This window comes from Molossus molossus, unplaced genomic scaffold, assembly GCF_014108415.1.
Source record: "Molossus molossus isolate mMolMol1 unplaced genomic scaffold, mMolMol1.p scaffold_m16_p_6, whole genome shotgun sequence".
NCBI lineage: Eukaryota > Metazoa > Chordata > Mammalia > Chiroptera > Molossidae > Molossus > Molossus molossus.
In genome coordinates this window covers 22412272-22434472 of record NW_023425399.1, presented here as the reverse complement: position 1 = coordinate 22434472, position 22201 = coordinate 22412272, and the positions used below count along the sequence as shown (strand labels likewise).

General features: G+C 43.6%; 1 protein-coding gene across 3 annotated transcripts in view; it reads left to right on the top strand.

The window, feature by feature from the left end:
- The first annotated feature begins 7524 nt into the window (after positions 1 to 7524).
- The window catches only part of MAPRE1 (microtubule associated protein RP/EB family member 1), a 34452-nt gene continuing 19775 nt past the window's right edge, over positions 7525 to 22201 (top strand). The window contains exons 1-2 of one of the 3 annotated variants that reach the window (XM_036244661.1): positions 7525 to 7625; positions 13583 to 13706. In XM_036244661.1, coding sequence (XP_036100554.1) covers positions 13586 to 13706 — 121 coding nt within the window. In that variant the 5' untranslated portion in view covers positions 7525 to 7625; positions 13583 to 13585. The other 2 variants (XM_036244662.1, XM_036244663.1) reach the window with 2 other exon arrangements.

Sequence of the window (22201 nt, the reverse complement as noted above, 5' to 3'; positions counted from 1 at the left end):
CCAGTCTGGATGTGGCTGCTGCTTTAATTCCGTAGTTGTAGGACTTCCCTTCAGCTTGATTTCAGGCGGTTTTGAATGATGGTTGTTTTGTAGTTTAGTTGTAACTTTGATGTGGTTGTAGGAGGATGAGATACCGCGTTTACCTGCCCGCCATCTTGACCGGAAGTCCATCAGTAACCTGTACTTTTGTTGTGAAATCTTTTCTGCGTGAAGTCAAGAACCCACACACTACTGGCCTGCCCCAGGCAGACCCTCTAAAGTCTAAGGGCCAGGTCCCCTTTCAGTAAGGCTACCTTCATGGGGTCAGGGAAAAGGAGCCCACAAAGATTTAAATACCCCTCCAGAGGTTAATGTTGGTCAGCTGGTGCATGCTGAGGGAGAAAGGTGTGTGAACGGGGATCTGCATTTAGTTTATCAACTAAGTGTTGATTGGACTCGGCACCTCTGAGCTTCTGTTTCTCATGTGTAAGATAGGTCATAATCCTAGCCACCTCCACGATTACAGTTGTGTGCCTGTGCTGTAAGGTCGAGTTCATAAATGGTATGGTCCAGAGTTGGAGTGGAGAATGAGAAACCAATGATGTTTTTAGGTGCTGCTGGGCTAGAACAGTCCAGGCGTGAGTCGCTATGGTGAGACAATAGGCAATTAGCAATCTGGGCTAGCATTCCTCTCTAAGGTGTTGAGACCCCAGGGGCCTTGGCTGCCCTGTTAAGCCATCTTGTGTACAGTGCTGCACCAAATGCCAGGACAGGATGAAGCAAAATAAGCAGCCCTGGCCTCGAAAACTCAAACGAGGAGATGGAGCAGCCTTCCAGGTGAGGGACCCTTGGTCTCCTGGCCTGCTTGTGGGGCAGACTGGGAGAGACCTGTTCGGGGGGGGGGGGGGCAGTTCTTTATGTGTTTCCTCAAGATGGCCAGGTTTGGATGGAGTGACTGCAGGCTCAGTGGCAAGGGGAGGATGTGATGAACATTCTGCTCTGGGCAGAAGTGTTGGGGTGTGCATCACAGGTAGGCCTTTTCTGAAGCAATCTTCCAGTTGCCTGGTGCTGTATCCAGGGAAGGCATGCTGCTGGGGACACTTTGGGCAGGTGACTCTTGGAGTTTTTGTTTTGATTTGTTTTTATCTCTAAAAGGTGGGGATCATAAATACTATCTACTTCCTAGGGCTGCTGTGAGTGTTCAAGGGCATGATCTGGGTAAAGTGCTTTGCCTGGTGCGTGGCATGCAGCAAGCCCTCACACGCACTGAATGGTATTGTGATAAAGCAAGCCATTGACGCAGTGTGAATGGGTGCCAGTCGTGCCAGTAGTGATGGTAACATCCAATATTTAGTAGTGTATTAATTATTTATTAATGTATTAATAATAAAGTCTTAAAAAGTAAGGACAGGGTAATATTCTCCCAGGTGTTGCCTAGGAGCTGTGCTGTAGCAACAGCAGCATCTGGTATTGAAGTTATATCCATCACCATGCCCCACAGGGGACCCTCAGTCCTTGTTAGGGAAAGTATATGGGGGTGGACAGGATCTGGGGGTGCAGGGACTGGCCTCTGGACAGTTCCGTGGCTATTTATTTGGGGTGTGTGGGGGTGGTCAGCACCAAGCAGACAGGTCTCCCATTAGACCTCAGTTCCTAGGGTTTTCTTGCCAACTGCTGCTTCTTGAGTGAGCCTCTGTTCCAGACCTGAGTTGGTCCTTGATTCCTCTCTACAGCTAGAATGGGCACCCAGTCTACTTTCTTCCAGCTCACTTTCCCTCCTCCGCTCCATCCTTTCTACCTTCTTTCTTCCTTTGTCCTTTCTGTTTACCCCCTCATGATTTGTGACCTTAGGTGTTCATAGTCTCTCTGCCTCAGTTTGCTCAACTGTAAAACAGTGATAATAATATCAACCTCTTAAGGCTGATGTGTAAATCAAATGATCCAACATATGTGAAGTGCATGAGAGAGTGCTGGGGGTAGTAAGTGCTGAGCAAATGGCCCCTGCTTTATTGTTACCGCTAGAGAACGCTTGAGTGAGGCTATTATCACCATGATTATAGGTAAGATGATGGAGACTGAGAGCTCCCATAACAAATCCAAGGCCATGCAGCTAGTAGTAAAGGAGTTGTGAGGTGGAATCTGTGAAGCCAACGTCTACTACTGCTTCTTGGTCTCACCTGCATAGATCTCTTTATTTTATTTTTAATTTTGTTGTATAGTTTTTTTTTTGTTTGTTTGTTTTGTTGGAGCTTGAAATTACTTGCTGCCCTTTGTAGCCTGGGGTACAATTTGCCTGTTTTCCTTCCCTTTTTACTTTCTTCCAGCTTACCTTCCCTCCTCTGCTCCAACTTTCTACCTTCTTTCTTCCTTTCTCCCTTCTGTTTAACTTTATTGATTTTTTTCTTTTTCTTTTTGGTATGTGTCCCTAGTGGGAACTGAACCCGGACTCTCTGGTCCATAGGCCGACGCTCCAACTGCTGAGCCAAACTGGCCAGGGCTAACTTTATTGATTTCTTACATTTATTTATTTATTTCTATTGAATTTATTGGAGTGACATTGGTTAATAAAGTTATATAGATTTTAGGTATACAGTTCTATAATACATCATCTATATATTGTGTGGTTACCACCCAAAGTCAAATCTCCTTCCATCACCATTTATCCCCCTTTACCCTAGTCGACCTCCCCCTTTCCCTCTGGTAATCACCATACTGTTGTCTGTGTCTATGAGTTTTTTTGTTTTTTGCTTAATTCCTTCACCTTTTCCCACCCATCCCCCAAACCCCCTACCCTCTAACACCTGTCAATCTGTTTTCTGTATCTATGAGTCTGTTTCTATTTTGTTCATTAGATTCCACATATAACTGAAATCATATAGTATTTTTCTTTCTCTGACTGGCTTATTTCACGTAGCATAATATTCTCCAGGTCCATCCATGCTGTCGTAAAAGGTAAGATTTCCTTTTTTTTTTGGTACGTGCCCCTAGTGGGAACTGAACCCGGGACTCTGGTCCGCAGGCCGATGCTTCAACTGCTGAGCCAAACTGGCCAGGGCAAGATTTCCCTTTTTTTTTTTTTTTTTACAGCCATATAGTATTCCACGGTGTAAAATGTACCACAGCTTTTTTAGTCCATTCATCTACTAAGGGGCACTTGGGTAATCTTGGCTAATGTAAATAATGCTGCCATGAATATAGGGGTGCACATATTCTTTCTAATCAGTATTTCAGGTTTCTTTGGGTATGTTCCCAGAAGTGGGATCACTGGGTTATAATGCAGTTCCATTTGTAGTTTTTTAAAATAGATTTTTAGAGAGAGAGGAAGGGAGAGATAGAAACATTATTGAGAGAGAGAGACATTGATTGGCTGCCTCCTGCACGCGCCCTTCTGGGGATTGAGCCAGCAACCTGGACATGTGCCCTGACTGGGAATTGAACCAGTGACCTCTTGGTGCATGGGTCAACGCTCAACCACTGAACCATACCAGCCAGGCCCATTTTAATTTTTTTGAGGATACTCTATGCTGTTTTTGACAGTGGCTGCACCAATCTGTATTCCCACCAACTGTGCACGAGGATTCCCTTTTCTCCACATTCTTGCTAGCACTTGTTTGTTGATTTATTGATGATAGCCATTTTGAGAGGTGTGAGATGATATCTCATTGTGGTTTTAATTTGCATTTCTCTGATGATTAGTGACATTGAGCATCTTCTTTTTTAAAATTTATTGATTTTCAGAGAGAGAGAGGGAGAGAGGAAGGGAGGGAGGGAGGGAGGGGGGAGAGAGAGAGAGAAAGAGAGAGAGGGGAGAGAGAGAGAAAGAGAGAGAGAGAGAGAGAGAGAGAGAGAGAGAGAGAGAGATTTGTTGTTCCACTTGTTCATGCATTCACTGGTTGATTCTTTGTATGTGCCCTGACTGGGGATCAAACCCACAACCTTGATGTATCAGGACAGTGCTCTAACCAACTGTGCCACCCAGCCAGGGCTGAGCATCTTGTCGTATGTCTACTGGCCATCTCTATGTTCTCTTTGGGGAAGTGTCTATTCAGGTTCTTTGCCCATTTTTTTAAAATAAAATTTTATTGATTGATTGATTGATTTGAGAGAGAGAGCGAGAGAGACACGGAAACATCAATTTATTGTTTCACTTATTTATGCCTGACTGGGGATTGAACCCACAACCTTGGCATACTGGGATGATGCTCTAATCAACTGAGCTACCTGGCCAGGGCCCTTTGCCCATTTTTTTATTGGATTGTTTATGTTTTTGGTATTGAGTTATAAGAGTTCTTTATAAATTTTGGATATTAACCCCTTATCAGATTATTATTGGCAAATATCTTTTATTCAGTAGGTTTTCTTTTTCTTTTGTTGATGGTTTCCTTTGCTATGCAAAAAGTTTTTAGTTTGATGTGGTCCCATTGGTTTGTTTGTTTGTTTTTTCTTTTGTTTTCCTTACCTGAGAAGATACATCAGAAAAAATACCCATCACCCAAATTTCCCAAATGTTAACTTTTCGCCACATTTGTTTTATCATTCTATTCTTTTTGTCTGAACCATATGAGAGTATATTGCAGACATGATGTTTCTTAACCCTAAAATCCTTCACTGTGTGTTTCGTTAAGACCAGACGTTGTTTTACATAACTACACTACGTTATCACAATCAGGTAATAAACATTCATTTACTTCTTTATCTAGTTTACAGACCTTATTTAAATTTTGTCAATTGCTCCAATAATACCTTTATAGAGGAAAAAGAAATAATAAATGTAATAAATAAATAACTTTATTTTGACCAGTATCCATTCAAGAATCACACATAGCACTTGGTTATTTTTTATTTTTAAGAATTTAATTGTGAAATATACAAACAGAAGTGTGTATATAAATCCTGGAGCCCTGGCTGGTTTGGCTCAGCAGTTAAGAACATTGACCTGTGGACCGGAGAGTCCTGGGTTCGGTTACTGCTAGGGGCACATACCTTGGTTGCAGTTTGTCCCCGGCCCTGGTTGGGGTCATATGGGTGGGACCACTCGATGTGTCTCTCTCACATCTATGTTTCTCTCTCTCTCTCTCCTGTTCCATCTGAAGATAAATGCAAAAATGCCCTTGGGTGAGGATAAAATAAATAAATAAATAAACCTTTAAAAAAAACCAGTTGCTCAAAGATGCATATTACAGTCTTTAAAGCTATTTCTCCTTCTGGGTGGAAATTCTTTTATTATTTTTACCCTTTGGCCCTTTGCAGTCAAGGCTTACCAAAGTAAGACCCAGATAACCGTGCTAGCCCCCTTCTCTGGGACAAGAATGTACTCTAAGCCCAGCAGTTGTGTGGCTCAGTGGTTGAGCGTTGACCCATGCACCAAGAGGTCGCCGGTTCGATTCCCTGTCAGTACACATACCCAGGCTGTGGGCCAGATCCCCAGCAGGGGCCATGCAGGAGGAAGCCAATAGATGTTCTCTCTTATCGATGTTTCTGTCTCTCTCTCTCCCTCTCCATTCCTTTCTCTAAAATCAATAAAGAAAAAAATATTTTTAAAGTAAAAAGAAAAAAGAAAAAAAAGAATGTACTCTGAGCAGATCACATGCCCCTTTCTCACCTCTCTGGGAACTATCTCCTGGGAGGGTAGATGAATTTTATCTCAGAGGCCCTTGCTCAGAAACCTCTTGTGTTTCCAGAACTAGGTCCAAACTCAGTCTAGCACTGATGCTCTTCTTGACTTGACTGTCTCCACTGATCTCCATCACACTAATGCCTTGCCCTCTAGCCAAAATGGCCTTTAGGTAATGCTGAAAATAACTGCCATTAATTGCATATTGACATTAATCAAAAGGTGCTCAGAAATCACTAGCATTTATTGAGCATATACTAGTGTGCTAGGAGTGGCCAAGAACTTTACACATCTCATTTAATTCTAACTCCTAGCAGAGTCAGGATTTGAACCCAGACCTTCTGGCTTTGCTACTTATGACATTCATTAGCTTGCTGGAAACTTAATGTCCTCGTGTATAAAATGAGGGCAACACATTTTGATATGAAGCATAAGTAATCCAATAAAGATACTCCTAAGTGCTTCTGAATGTTTTTACTTTTTTTTTATCCTCACCCGAGAACATTTTTTTGCATTTATCTTCAGATAGAGCTGGAGGGAGAGAAGAGAGGAAGAGAGATTGAAACATCGATGTGAGAGACATATCAAGTGGTTGCCACCCATGTGACCCCAACCAGGACCAGAGACAAACTGCAACTGAGATACGTGCCCTTAACGGAAACCGAACTCGGGACTCTCTGGTCTGCAGGTCAATGCTCTAACCGCTGAACCAAACGGGCCAGGGCTAAATATCTTTACTTGATTATCCATGCTTCCTATCAATTCATTATAATGCTAATGTTACCATTATTCCTATAATTATTTGGGTACAGGGCTCTTGCTGTTTGCCCTTTCTTAACATCTCATCTTTTAGGGCAAGTATCATCTCTGGGAAGCCTTACTATACTCAGGTGAAGTCAGTTTTCCTTGTGATATACTCTTGCCGCCCTACATACCACAGAGACAACCAGCAGTACTCACATTGAAATGCCTCCAGACTGGATCTCCTGTCTCAGCTCCCCACCCTGAATTCTTCCCTCAACATCTCTCCCGGCATTAGCAACTAAGTGGGTGAGACCTGGCCCAGAAAGGGTCTCCAGAATCCTACTCCGTGCAATGAGGTGCAATCACCCTTGCCGCATACCACCCCTACTAGCACTATGTCGGGTTTGTAATTAGTGATTTGTGTCATTAGTTATGACTTGTGCCTCCCTTGCCAGACTGTAAACTTTAAGAGCTCAGAGGCTGTCTGGTTTTTGCTCACCATCAATCCCTAGGACCTGATTGACTAGGGAATATAAATATTTGTTGAACACATGAATAAATGATATCTGGACCAAGAAACTGGTCTGATGCCGACCCAGTCAATTGACCTCACTGAGCCTCAGTTTCCCGTTCTGTAAAGTGGGTGTAAGTCATTCCTTCAGCAAGTCTGTCAGAACCTATGTATCAGGCAGTGGAACACAGGCAGTGGATCAGGACAGAAAATTTTTGCTTCCGTGGAACTTATGAAAAGGCACACAAAAAGGTATAAACAAATAACATGACTTTATACTAACAAGAAAATAAACGGATGATGAGATAACAGGGTCACGAATGTCTCAGAGGTGACTTTTTAAAGTCTTCCTTCAAAGCCCCTATTAAGTATCTTTATTTAATAACCCAATTTGGTATAAATTCATTGTAAAACCAATTTTTTTTTTACTGCTGGGGAGGAGAATTTGTAACTGGATTCCGCCTTCTGGGCGGAGTCACACCTTGTCCGAGGCGGGATGTCATTGGCTGCGGTAGACCACGTGGCCGCATTGCCCTGGCAGTCGGTACCCCGCCCCTTGGGCTCTTCAGCTGTCGATCAAGGACCTGACCCCGCCCCCGGCGCGCGCTGAGTCTCTATAAAAGGAGCCGGCGGGCGATGACGAGCCTTTACGTAGACGCGTAACGGGGGGGAAACGTGTGAAGTCATCGCGCGGGCGGGCGGGGTCGGACGGTTTGAACGAGACGAAGACGGAACCGGAGCCGGGCACGGCAGTGGACGTGGTTCCGCCAAGAGCCGGTGAGCCGACTAGTGGGCACGGGGCAGCGGGCACGGTGCGGCGGCTGGGAGGGCCTCAGGCCGGGCGGACGCCAGTGGGCCCCGCGGGCGGTGCCCGGGCCGCTCCTCACGGCGGTACGGTTCGGGCCGGTGGGGGAAGGGCGGGGCCGTGACCCGGCGCGCGCGGGCTGGGTTGGGGGGCGCGCGCTCCTCTCTGCCCGGGGGGCGGGGTTTGGGGCCGGAAGCCGGGCTGCCCCACGGCGCGTGGGGGCTTCTGGGCCGGGGCCGAAGTGTGGAATTCGGAAAGAGGTGGTGGGAGGTTCCGGGGTGGTGGACTTGGGGAGGGAGTGTGTGTGGTTGAGTCGAGTCCTGCTGGGAGCTCTGGGAACCCCCACTGTAATAGGCCGTGTTGTCTGATGCTTAAAAGTTAGGGTTTTGATTCAGCCCTGGGTTCGATTTCCTGCTGTGCGACCTTGGGTAGGTGCTCTCACCTCTCTGAGCTTTTCAGTTCACTCATCTGTGAAATGGGGACAAGAATAATGCTACATACTGAAAGCTCTAACGCAGTGCATAACAGAAACTAAGCCAGCTCAATGGACTCCTTCCTTTATTCATTGGGTATTTGTTGAGCGGCTACTAGGTGCTAGGTACTGTACTAAGGTCTGGCTATACACCAGGAGCTCGAGGGCAAAGGCTTGTTCTCCAGGAGTCTGCATTGTGGTGGGGAGACAGGAAATGAGAAGATGTATACATGAACAAGGTAATTTTATATAATTACTAGGAAGATATGAACAGTGCTTTTCCAATCCCTTCTTCACAGGGCTGTAGGGTGCTACAGGGCAGAGCTTGGCCTCTGCCCTATTTGGGGGATAAGGACTCTGAGGCCCATTGAAGGAAGGTTCACCAGGCCTGGCATCCCCTTCTAATGGAGTGTCTCTAAGAATAGTAATAATTATATGCCCATTGGGCACTTGCTATATGTTAGGCATTGTGTTAAGTGCTTGATGGGGCATTATGTCATTTAATATATCACTCTGTCTCTAAGAGATAGCATCTTCATTTTATAAATGAGGAGACTTAGATTCTTAGAGGAGGAGTAATTTGCTTTATGCTGTCCAGCAAGTAGCTGAACCCACATCTGTGATTCCTGATTCCAGGCTCTTAACATCTATTATTACACTGCCTCTCAGGTCCAGACCTAGAGAGAGCGTTTCATACCAGTGTTTTCTTTGTCATGGTTTGTCAGAGTGACTAGCAGTTTCTGGCCCACAGGAAAGCTTAGGACGTGATGTAAGTGTTTTCACTTAGATTCTCATTTAATCCCCATTGCCACATTGTGCAGAAGATACTATTCACTTTTTAGAGGTGAGCCTTTTGTGATCCAGAAAGGTGAGGTGTTTATCTGGGGTCACATTTTTGTGTGTGTGTGGTATCTCCCTACCCCTCTTTCTATAATACTCAGTATGGTGCCTTGAAAGTAATAGGGTGCTCATCAGCTATCACTGAATCAAAATAAGTTTGGGAGCCTTCTAGGAGAACTGCCAAAGGAGGATGAGAACTATCTGGGGAGGGAGGCAAGAGGAAGCTTTTTCTTTTCTTTTTTTTTTTTTTTTATCCTCACCCGAGGACATTTTTCCATTTTTTGTTCAGGTAGAGTGGGAGGGAGAGAGAGGAACAGAGAGAGAGAGAGAGAGAAACATCGATGTGAAAGGAACACATCGAGTGGCTGCCACCCACACAACCGACCAGGGCCGGGGACAAACTGCAACCGAGGTACGCGCCCTTAGCGGGAACCGAACCCGGGTCTCTCAGGACCGCAAGCCGACGCTCTAACCGCTGAGCCAAACCGGCCAGGGCTCTTTTTTTTTAAAAAAATATTTTTATTGACTTTAGAGAGAGAGGAAGAGAGAGAGGGAAACATCAATGAGAGAGAAACATTGATGGACTGCCTCCCTCACACTCCATGCCAGGGATCTAGCCTGCAACGTGGGCATGTGCCCTGACCAGGAATCGAACCCACCATGTGGACCACACTGGCTGGGCAAGAGAAGCTTTTTCAATGCAATCGAAACTTGATTCAGGAGTCATTTAAGGGTGAGATGTGCAGGGTGATCATTGGGTCTTCCATTGAGGTCTTCCAGTGGAATTCTTATGGAGGGAGGATGAGCTGTAGCTCTGAGAATTGGGCTCTGTTCTGACTGCCTGGAAAACCGATTTATTGGCTAAGTCAGTTAATGTTTATTGCACATCCACAGGGTGCCTAACCCCATGTATCTGGTAGTTGCAGAGTTTGTGGAGCACATAGGACCAGGTATTAATGTACTGCTAATGAAAGAGTTTAAAATTATATGATGATGAAAGGCCATTAACGTTTTCAGAGCTGGGGTGTGGTCAGGAGACACATGGCTTAACCAGCTGCTTACATTTTATGGTAGCATGACACACACAATACCTGATTGTATATATGAATGCCACCAAAATAGATTACAAATGCTTAGTTTGGGACCATATATTTTGTTTGGATGTGTCCCTTGGTACCTGATAATAGCACTTTGCACACAGTATGCATGTCATATATTTGTTCATTCAGGGATTTTACTTTTTTTATTGATTTTTTTTTTTCCCAGAGGAAGGGAGAGAGAGAGATAAAAACATTGATATGAGAGAGCAACATCAGTCAGCTACCTCTTGCATGCCCCCCACTGGAGATTGAGCCCACAACCCGGGCATGTACTCTGACTGGGAATCAAACTGGGACCTCTCACTCCATGGGAGGATGCTCAATCCACTGAACCACACTGGCTACACTGTTTGGAGATTTTAAACAGGGAGACACTTGATCTGATTTGTGATTCAGAAAATTATCTCTGGCTGCTTTGTAAAAATGGATTGAGACATGGAGACAAATTTGAAAGCTGTGGCAGTGGATCCAGATGAGAGATGGTGGTGGCAGGTCTCTGTTTTTGGCACTGGAGTTAGGAGGATGAGTGAGACAAGAACCCTCACTGCCCTCCCTTTTCTGTGCTAGATAGCATGCCAGGTATTTTATGTACCTTATCTCATTTAAACCTCACCTCATTCTTCTCAAATAGGTGTCATTAACTCATAACTAGGTGCATTGAAGTTAAGTAACTTGCCCATGGTCATACAGCTAATGAATGACATCCTCAAGGTCAAATTCAGGTCCTCCTTGCATAGAGCAAATTGCCTTCTGCCCCAAATCTGGTCCTGGAATGATTCAGAAATAAGAGATAATGAGAGTCCAGGGTGATAATGCCTATCATAGAGGTTTGAATGAAGTGCTATGGGAATGTGGGGATTAATTTCCCATTGGATCAGGAGCTAAATTGTGCTAGCTTCTTGTGTGATACAGTTTTATCATTTGAGTTTAAGATTGTTAAAGTGTTGATGGTTTGCTTTTTGAAAGAAAGTTTATATAGATAACATTTTTTTTTCTTTTTGACACTGTCCTGCCAAACTGAAAACTAGTAGTATTTACTGAGAGCCCACTATATGCAAGGCACGTTGCCAAGTGCTTTGTTAGGTGTGAGGGCACAGACCTGATAAGTCATTTACCTCTCTAGACCTCGGTCGCCTTGCTCATAAAAAGGGGTTGAATGGTAGATCTTTGTCTCTTTCAGCCCTCACATTCTGTAGCTGTGTCATGTGGCTTGCAGCAGCCTAGTGCAGAAGATGGGGTTGGGAAGATCAACTCATACTAGTCACTGGGTGGAGGGAATGAGGTATCACAAGACAGCATACAGTCTTATGGTGGTTCCAAATTTGCTTTGAGTCCCTCCTGTCCCTCCCCCATTGGTAATATTGATGTCTCATGAAATGAGGAATATTATAAGTGTCAAGGTCACTATGAAATCCAGTGTTTCAGAGTTGTATGTCCTCATGGTAATTGTCCCAGTGTTTCATTGAGATCTGGATTAGCCTGTCCTTATGAGTCTTCCCTTCCCACTGTCTGTTTTCTATCAGGATGATCTTTTTCAAACTTGAATGAGAGTTTGATTCTACCTCACAACCTGTAACAGTTAGAAACTAAAATCCAAACTTCTTACCATGGCCTGCAGAGTACTGACATGATTTGGCTTCTTCGCTTCTTTTCCCACTTCTGCCCTGCTCTTCCTCTTGCTCACTGGGCTATAGCCACCCTTCTTCCAGATCTCCATGTGACTGCTTCCTTCTGATTCTTAAGCTCAAACGTCAACTCAGAGAGGCTTTCCCTGCCAACATTCCCACCATTGTCTTGGTGGTAGGTATGAAATGAACATGTTTGCATATTTGGTCTTAGACTTCCACTACTGGAATGTGAACTCTTCCACTCTGCTGACAAGCCACTTGTCTCTACTGCTTATCTGTTTCCTGGTCCTGAGAACAGTGCTTGGGAAACATTTGTAGATTGAATGAGGATGATGATGGCATCCACATTTAATAGCATATTAAGTTGTGTTTCTTCTGTGTGTTTGTTGTTTTGAATTTCAAAGCCTTGCCCTGGCCAGTTTGGCTCAGTGGTTAGAGCATCGGCCTGCGGTCTGGAGAGACCTGGGTTCAGTTCCCGCTAAGGGCATGTACCTTGGTTGCAGTTTGTCCTCGGTCCTGGTTGGGTCGTGTGGGTGGTGACCACTCGATGTGTCCCTTTCACGTCTATGTTTCTCTCTCTCCCTCCCACTCTATCTGAACAAAATATCGAAAAGTGTCCTCGGGTGAGGATTAAAAAAAAAAAAAAAAAGCCTGGCAGAAGGGTGAAGGGTAGCATTTTCTAAGCTAGGGGAAAGAATGTGGATGAAGGGTCTGGGCAGGCTTGGCTGCCAGTTTTCAGGGTTTCTATAATTGAAACTCATCTATAAAATGAGAATCAAGTGAACCTTGCAGAGAAAGTTGTCAGAGTTAAATGACAAGTGTCTGTGAAGCTTCTGGTTGCCTAGTAGGCTCTCAGATGCCCTTCTGTGACTAGGTGGCTCAGCAGAGAATTAGTACCAAGGACTCCTTGCTGTAAGGTCATTTGCCACCACCTTTGTAGTACTTAGGTTATTGAAAAGCTTACTTTTGATTATAAAAGTAGATATAATCCTTAAAGAAAATTTGGAAAAGAGTGAAAACTATAAAGAAGAATTAGTGCTTTGGCCAGTTTCTCTCAGCGGTTTGAGCATTGGCCTGTGGTCCAGAGAGACCCGGGTTCAGTTCCTGCTAAGGGCACGTATCTTGGTTGCAGTTTATCTCCGGCCCTGGCTGGGTCATGTGGGAGGCAGCCACTCAATGTGTCCCTTTCAGGTCGATGTTTCTTTCTTTCTCCCTCCCACTCTATATCTGAACAAAAAAATGGAAAATTGGCCTCGGGTGAGGATAAAAAAAAAAGGAATTAGTAAAAGCCCACCATCTGAAAAATACTACTGTAAACATTTTAATATGTTAATGGATAAGTTTGAACTGATGTTTTCTAATTTTTATTTTTTATTTTTCTTTATTGATATTAGAGAGAGAGAGGAAGGGAGAGGGAAAGAGAGATAGAAATATCGATGAGAAAGAACATTGATTGGCTGCCTCTTGCATACCCCCCACAACCTGGGCATGTGCCCTGACCAGGCATCGAACTGGCGACCTTTTGGTATATGGGTTGATGCTCACCAGCTGAGCCACACTGGTCAGGCGAACTGATGTTACCTAAACAGAATGGTTTTGTTTGTGCATCAGCCTCCCTTCATAAAGCATTTAACCTTCCCTTTACTTGGTGTTCCTGGTAGCTTAAAATTTTGTACCAATCACGTTAAAATGGGGCCTAAATTTTAGGCTGGCTAGCTTGTGGGCAATTCATTTCAGGTCATGTTTATTCCAGACTCATGGCTGGAAGAAAGTGAGGCTTGAAAATTGAGAGTTCTCTTAGGTCTGGTGTGATTCTGTTGGAAGGAAATGCTTGTTCTCTCTTGCATGCTTAAAAACGCAAACCCTTCTCTTTTCTTCACATGCTGTAGAAAATGGCCGTGAACGTATATTCAACGTCAGTCACCAGTGATAACCTAAGTCGACATGACATGCTGGCATGGATCAATGAGTCCCTACAGTTGAATTTGACAAAGATTGAACAGTTGTGCTCAGGTAAGAGAAATCACTATACCCCTTTTCCAGGAGAGCCTGCAGGTCCTTCAGTATTGTGCAGGTCTGTATCAGACTGCAGAAACCACAGGTTCAGATTTTATGTTAGGGTTGTCCCATTTCTTCTCAGCCCTGCCCTGGTTTCACTTCTGAAAAGAGCAGCACTTAAAAAGAGCATGCTTCTGGCTGGCCTGCGAGTCCTCCATCTCCCACTGTAGAGACTGCATTCTGAGTCCTGCAGCTTACCCACAACATCTCCATTCTCCCTCTTTCACATTTCTTTTTTTTTTTCAAATATGTTTTTATCAATCTTAGAGAGAGGAAACAAGATGGGGAGAGAGAGAAACATTGATGTGAGAGAAACAACAATCGGCTGCCTCCTGCACGCCCCCTACTGGGAATTGAGCTGGAAACCCAGGCATGTGCCCTGACTGGGAATCGAACTGGTAACCTCTTGGTGCATGGATCAGTGCTCAACCACTGAGGTACACTGACGGGGCTCAGCTATAGTTTTATTGAACTTGTATTTAATAAAATTTGGCAGAGGTAATGATTAAAAAAAAAAAGAACATACAAAAACATACTAATAGTATAACATTTAGAAAAGTAGGAAAAAAAATGCTGGTAGTTTTATTATTCAGAGAAAGGCACTGTTTGGATGTTTTCTTTTACTTTCTGTGCATTTTTTCCAACTTAACCTTACATTGTGGATATTCTTTAGTGTCCTTTACTCTTGGAATTACTTACTTTTAATGACTGTATACTATTTCTTTCTATGGATATGCTGAAATTGTTTAATATCTTACCATGTTTTGGACATTTTGGGTATGTCTAATTTTTTCATTGTGACTATAGCTAGGTTAAGTATCCCTTTTTAAAAAAAATTCTCACCCGAGGATATTTTTCTGTTTATCATCAGGTAGAGTAGAAGGGAGGGAGAGAGAGAAAGAGCGAGAAAGAAAGAAAAACATTAATGTGAGAGAGACACATCGACTGGTTGCCTCCTGCACGACCCAAACAGGGCCAGGAATGAATCGTAACCGAGGTACGTGCCCTTGGTCGGAATTGAACCCAAGACTCATTGGTCCGCGGGCTGATGCTCTAACCACTGAGCAAAACCAGCGAGGGCAAGGTTAAGTATCCTTTAACCTAAATCTTGTCTCTGTTTATTTTCTCAGTGATTCCTAGAAATGGAATTACTAGTTCAAAGGGTATGAACTTGAGGTTCTTGGTTATTATTTTTCATAAAAATGTTACCAGTTTCTTCTTTCTCTAAAAACTTCCTATATCATCTTTTGAGAGTCCTGCTATTTACCCCTGATACATAAAGAATGTGTCAGGGTTATAAAAACTGGATTCAGTACAGGATAGGAGGTGAAGTCAAGAATATGCCAGAAGAAAGATGAGACATGTATTCTGCTGCTACTTAAATTCTTATATTGTTTGTGGGGTAGAGAATTAGAATCCTCTTATTTTTCTAGTAATGACAATAATCATTTAATTGAACACTTGTGTGCCAGGGTTATGTAAATGCTTTTCAAATAGTCTCTTCATTTAATTTTCACTGTACCTCCATGAGGTTAGGGATGTTTATTAATCTTATTTTACACATGAGAAGATAGGCTTAGAGAAATTGAGTAATAAATCTAGGGTTATACAGCCAAGAACAGAATTGAGACTTGAACATTCATTCAGATCAAGAGCCCAAGCTCTTCAACCCCTGTACTCTACTTGCTCTTAGACTTTACTGACTGGTGCCATTTGGATCAATTTAAAATCGCTGCTCTCATTTATACAGTTTTAAAAAATGAGTTCAGCTTTGTACTTCCTTATTTTATAGCTGTGTCCTAGTCTTGGTCTTAATTGCATTAGCTCATCTTGTTATTTCCCCTGTGATGCTTAATCTCGGTTTTTTTTTTTAATCCTCACCCGAGGACATTTTTCCATTTTTTGTTCAGATAGAGTGGGAGGGAGAGAGAGGAAGAGAGAGAGAGAGAGAGAAACATCGACATGAAAGGGACACATCGAGTGGCTACCACCCGCACGACCAACCAGGGCCGAGGACAAACTGCAACTGAGGTACGCGCCCTTAGCGGGAACCAAACCCAGGTCTCTGGACCGCAGGCCGATGCTTTAACCACTGAGGCAAACCGGCCAGGGCTTAATCTTGGTTTTACAGATGGTCAGAAGGAAGCTTCATGTGAAGTTGTTCAGTGAAACATTGGTGCCCAAGAGTCATGCTGATTAAATAGCAGTTACTTTGTTCATCAGAGGTGCAGGTTGTTACCCTTAAATCTGGATTGCTTTCCCCCAATTTTCTATTAGTGTCTTAGTTTTATCACCATATTCCTATTGGTTTGAGGCTTTTTTTTTTTAAATCCTTACACGAGGATATTCTTCCATTAATTTTTTTTTTTAATCCTCACCCAAGGACATTTTTGCATTTATCTTCAGATAGAGTAGGAAGGAGAGAGGGAGTAAGAGAAACATCGATGTGAGAGAAGCATTGGTTGGTGCCTCCTGCATGCCCCCTACTGGGGATCAAGCTGGCAACCCAGGCATATGCCCTGACTGGGAATGGAACTGGGACCTCTCAGTCCATGGGACAGTGCTCAATCCACTGAGCCATACTGGCTGGCTGGTTTGAGGCTTTTAAAGCACTTGTTTGACTTGTGGTTTATGACTAATATGGGGATGAGGTCATCCTAGTTTTCATTGGAGCCAGCCTTTTCACCAATTTTTCCTTAAAATTGATCTCTTTCTTATAAGTATACTCAAAAGTATATTTCACTTAGTTAATTGGAAAATTACTCATTTATGGATAAGTTGTACATGTATGGATCTGGCTCCAGATTTATCTTATTTGGACAGGAAGCTGTCATGGTAGGATGAGGCTTCAGTCTGCTCTGAACCATGTGACTTTTGAGTCCATTAATGTTCTAGTTCCTCATTTGTAAACTAGGACCTTTTAGGCTGTTGTGAGGCTTGCCTGTAATAAAAACATCGGTCAGATATGGATTCTGTACCAGACCCTGGAGGTGAGCATAGATCTTTCAGGGAGGGCACACCCTCATTTTATAGGCGAGGAGACTGCCCATGGGGTATGGCTCATGCATTACAGAGCCTGGTTTTAAACCCAGATTTTTCTGAACACACAGTCCACATTCTGCTGTATACACGTTATATGTTTTTAAAAGAAGCATTTGGAAGAGAGTTAAATGTAAATTACATGTAATTAATTAACAACAGTATTATCGCATTAAAAATCTGTGAAGAAAAAAAAAATCTGTGAAGAATTTCAACTTTGCCTGCTGGCTACTACTTTTTTGCCTTAGATAAAATGCTTTTCCCCAGTAGAAAGTGGTAAATGCAGGACACTTAACTGGGATTTGTAAACAAACTTTTATTCATTCATAACCAGTTCTTCTCTTGAAAGCCTCTCAGGCTTAAGTATGTAGATGGTTGCATTGTGTTTCATGTTAATATATAGAAAACTGGGTCTCAGCTTCCAGTCTGAGAGCACACAGGATGAGCTGCAGACACTGTGTTCCTGAAGAAGACCTACTGCCAGGGGGTTGGAGTCAGAGAAATTGAGGCTCCTCAGATCCTTGTGTTAGGCCAAAGAAGAATCCTAGTGTCTTTCTCTTTTTTTTATCCTCACTCAAGGACATTTTTGCTTTTATCTTCAAATAGAGTGGGATGGGGGGGGGAGAAACATCGATGTGAGACAGACACATCGAGTGGTTGCCACCCACATGACCCTAACTGGGGCGGGGGACAGACTGCAACCGAGGTATGTGCCCTTAGCGGGAACCGAACCTGGACTCTCTGGTTCGCAGGCCAACACTCTAACCGCCGAGCCAAACTGGCCAGGGCTCTTTTTTTAAATTTTTTTAAATGTTTTTATTGATTTATTTATTTTTTATTAGAGAGAGAGATAGAAACATCAATGTGAGAGAGAAACACTGATCAGTTGCCTCCTGCACGCCCCCCCTACTGGGGAGATGAGCCCACAACCTGTGCATGTGCCCTGACTGGGAATTGAACCTGGGCCTCTCAGTCCATGAGACAGTGCTCACCGGGCAGAATCCTAGTAGTCTTTAATTCTGGTTCCTGGTTCTTAGCTCTGATGAGAAGAGGATCAAACATTAAAATTCCCTGCCAAATACAAGCTTTAAAATGTAGGAATAGAGTTTTCTCCTGAGAGGACCTACAACTGCGGTTCTCAAGCTGTGGGTCGTGACCCCTTTGGGGGGTCAAATGATCCTTTCACAGGGGTTGCCTAAGACATAACAGTAGCAAAATTACAGTTATGAAGTAGCAACGAAAATAATTTTATGGTTGGGGGTCACCACAAGATGAGGAACTGTATTAAAGGGTCGCGGCATTAGGAAGGTTGAGAACCACTGACCTACACTATTAATGTGCTAGCTGCCTGTGAAATGGCTGAGTTTTATCAGTATTATGGGCTCCTCCCCCAACTCCCCTAAACAGTGAGATGAGCCTTTGCATGGCTCTTGTTGTAAGATAAGGTGAGGATAATTTTCAGTGATAGAGTTTGTAGGTGGTTGTTCAAGATCCATTACATTTTATGGTTTCCTGTTGTTTTGGAGAGCTAGTCATCAAGAAAACAAACCTGATCACAGAGAATAATTTTGATGAGGGATTAAAGGGGATGCTGCTTGCCTTTCATCACCCATTCCTCAGTTCCATTCCCATATTCAGGCCCTTCTGCACTTTTCCAGCATGGTGCTTTGAACATGTCAAGTGGCCCTCCATGAAAGAGTTCTTGGCTCCTCTTTCTCTTCTTGCCTTCTCCCCTCCACCTTCACCTCCTCCATTGTTCCTGTGCTGCACAGAATAAGAGAGATGTTCACATGCTCCTAGGCAAATGCTAGATTTCCTTCTTCCTCAGCTTATTGTGGGGCCCTGCTAGCTGCAGAGTTTCTATAAACCAGGTAGTCATTCTTGCCCATGTTGCTCTGGGGTATGTTCCCATGCCCCTAACCAGGCCTACCCCACTTTCTCTTTTCAAGTTGACTCCCTTTTCCAGACACTTCATTTGGGGCCATGATTTCACTATTTTTCCAGTGTTGCAAGCCTGAGAAGCATCTGAGTCTAATTCACAAAGTTCTATATGTCTTCCACCCAACCAGTGTTGCTCGATTGGTTGAGTGTCATCCTATGCACCAGGAGGTTGCTGGTTGGATTCCTTGTCAGGGCACATGCCAAGGTTATGGGCTTGATCCTTATTAGGGGGCGTGCAGGAGGTAGCTGATGGGTGTTTCTCTCTCATGGATGTTTCTTTCCATCTCCCTTCCTCTCTCTCTCTGAAATCAATAAAATCATATTTAAAAAAATAAGTTCTAGCCCTGGCCAGTTTGGCTCAGCGGTTAGAGCATCGGCCTGCGGTCCAGAGAGACCCGGGTTTGGTTCCCGCTAGGGGCATGTACCCTGGTTGCAGTTTGTCCCCGGCCCTGGTTGGGTCGTGCGGGAGGCGGCCACTCGATGTGTCCCTTTCACGTCGATGTTTCTCCCCCCCCCCCCCCACTGTTATCTGAACAAAAAAATGGAAAAATGTCCTCAGGTGAGGATTAAAAAAAAAAAGAAGTTCTATATGTCTTCTGAATGGTGTTTCAGATCCAGCCCCTTATCAGTTTGCTCACTGCTGTCACAGTGGCCCCTGACTGGGCACTAGGTTCCCTCTGGGTCTCCCAACCCTCACTTCGCTCTTGTTCTACCATTCTAGTCTGCAGTCTTTCTAAGAGACCCCTCCCTTTTTTAAATCCTCACTAGAGGATTTTTTAAATTGATTTTTAGAGAGAGAGAAACATCTATTAGTTGCCTCTAGTATGTGTCTCAACTGGGGTTCAAACCCTCAACCTAGTTACGTGCCCTGACTGGGAATCAAACCCACAACCTTTTGGTGTACAGGATGACAGTCCAACCAACTGAGCCACCTGGCCAGGGCTCTAAGAGACCATTTTATTGAGTCACTCCTGTGCTCAAGGAAGTATCGCTTCAAACTTAAAAAAAAAAAAAAAAATTTAGAGGACGTTTATTAAGGATGGGGACAATGATGCAAGGAAGAGCAGGGGGAAATGAGCCCAGGCAGGTCTGCTTTGGCTTACAAAGAAGTCATGAAAGGGAGCCTTGGGGAATGAAAGGGAGCCTTGGGGACAGGTTCAGGGGGTCTGCCTGGAATGAACTGCTGCCGCCCATTGCAGCCCTGGTTACAAGCCTCCTGGGAACGGTTCCTTGGAGTGTAGAAGGTGCATGCCTGTGGGGCGAGAAGAGGGTGAGGCCTAGGTTTGCTCCTGGGGGAGAGTGCCCGCTTCAAACTTTTTTGCCTAAGTCTTTAAGCACCTTCTTGATTTTTCTTTAAAGCAAAACAAAAGGCATGGAACTTATTCTCTTTTGATTATAAGTGATTAAGTCTTTGTTATTGAGATATTAAGAAAACCTCATTTCAGCTCTGATCTGTTTGGCTCAGCAGTTAGAGTGTCGGCCCGAGGACCAGAGTCCAGGGTTTGGTTCCTGCTAAGGGCACGTACCTCGGTTGCAGTTTGTCCCTGGCCCCGGTTGGGGTCATGTGGGTGGCAACCAGTTGATGTGTTTCTCTCACGTCGATGTTTCTCTCTCTCTTCCCCCCTCTCCCTCCCGTTCTATCTGAAGAGAAATGCCAAAAAAAATCCTTTGGTGAACATTAAAAAAAAAAAGAAAACCATATTCCATTGTAATGTCACAAGTTAATGACAGTCATTATCTTTTAGCTGTATTTTTTTCTTAATTATAGCTTTATTTATTGAGTACTACAGGCAAGGCACTATCCAAAGTGCTTTACATATATGACCTGGAAGGTCTGGACTATCACCGCCATTTTTTACATAGGAAGTGAAGCACAGAGAAGTTAAACAACTTACCGAGGTTACTCATTTTAGCTGTACTTTCAGTATTTTCCTATAATTTTTAAGTGTAATTAACCTATTGATATATGGTTTTTATTTTTTGAATAACTGAAAGTTTTAAAATGGTTTAAAATGCAAAAGGAACAAAAGATAGAACAGTGATAAGTTTCCTTCTTAATTGTGTCTACCAGCTACCCAGTTCAGTTCCCTCCCCAGAGGAAATCAATGTATTAGCTGGGTAGCCTCTAGAGAGTGTATATAACTACAAGCACAAACATCCATGACTTCATATTCTGTTTGTGTGTGGTTGTGTGCATGTGCTCTTTCCCCCCCTTTCACACAAATTGTAGCATATTTTTAATCACAGTGTATATTCTGGAGAGTGTTCCATATCCATATTTCATTAGATGCCACATTCTTCTCTTTTTTAAATATGTTTTTATTGATTTTTTAGAGAGAGAGAAACATCAATCTGAGAGAGAGACATCTATCGGCTGCCTTCTGTACACCCCCTGCTGGGAATGGAGCCCACAACCTGGGCATGTGCCCTGACTGGGAATCGAACTGAGACCTCTCAATCAATGGGAGGACGCTCAATCCATTGAGCAACACTGGACAGACTCGTTATTTTCTTTTATGGCCATGTAGTACTGTGATTTCCTTGGATTAGTCCCATGTTAATGGACATTTAGTTTGTTTCATCTCTTGGTATTATAGATTGTTGCAGTAACATATACAAACATACGTGTTGTACAGTTTTGTTTCCTACTTTTTTTTTTTTTAATCCTCACCTGAGGACATTTTTGCATTTATGTTCAGGTAGAGCGGGAGGGAAAGAGGGAAGAAGAGAGAGAGAGAGAGAGAGAGAAGCATCGATGTGAGAGCGAAACATCGAGTGGTTGCCATCCACAGGACCCCAACCAGGGCCAGGGACAAACTGCAACCGAGGGAACCAAACCGGGACTCTCTGGTCCGTGGGCCGATGCTCTAACAGCTGAGTCAAACTGGCCAGCGCTGTTTTCTACTTTTAAAATTAAAATAGGATTATATTTCCCATGTTAAATTGCTTGAGGATGATTTTTTTTTTTTTGGTTAATCCTCACCTGAGGATATTTTCCCATTGATTTTTCTTTTCTTTAATTTTTTTTATGGTTATTTTTTAAAATTTATTTTTGTTACAGATGCTTTTCCTTTTCCCCCCACTGATTCCCCCTCTCCCTCCCTCCCCACCCTGTTCCCAGCTTTGTTGTTCATGTCCATTGTTCATGCATACATGCATGTAAGTTCTGTGGTTTATCTCACCTCCCCACCCCCTCTTCTGGGGATTGTCAGTCTGTACCCCACTTCCACGTCTCTGGGACTACCCTGTTCCTCAGACTCTTATGTTCATTATATTCCACAAATAGTGAGATCATATGATACTTGTCTTTCTCTGTTTGGCTTGTTTCACTTAGGATAATACTTTCCAGGTCCTTCCATGTCGTCTCAAAGGATAAGAGATTTTTCTTTCTTACAGCTGCATAGTACTCCATTGTGTATATGTACCACAGCTTTTTTATTCATTTGTCTACTGATGGACATTTGGGCTGT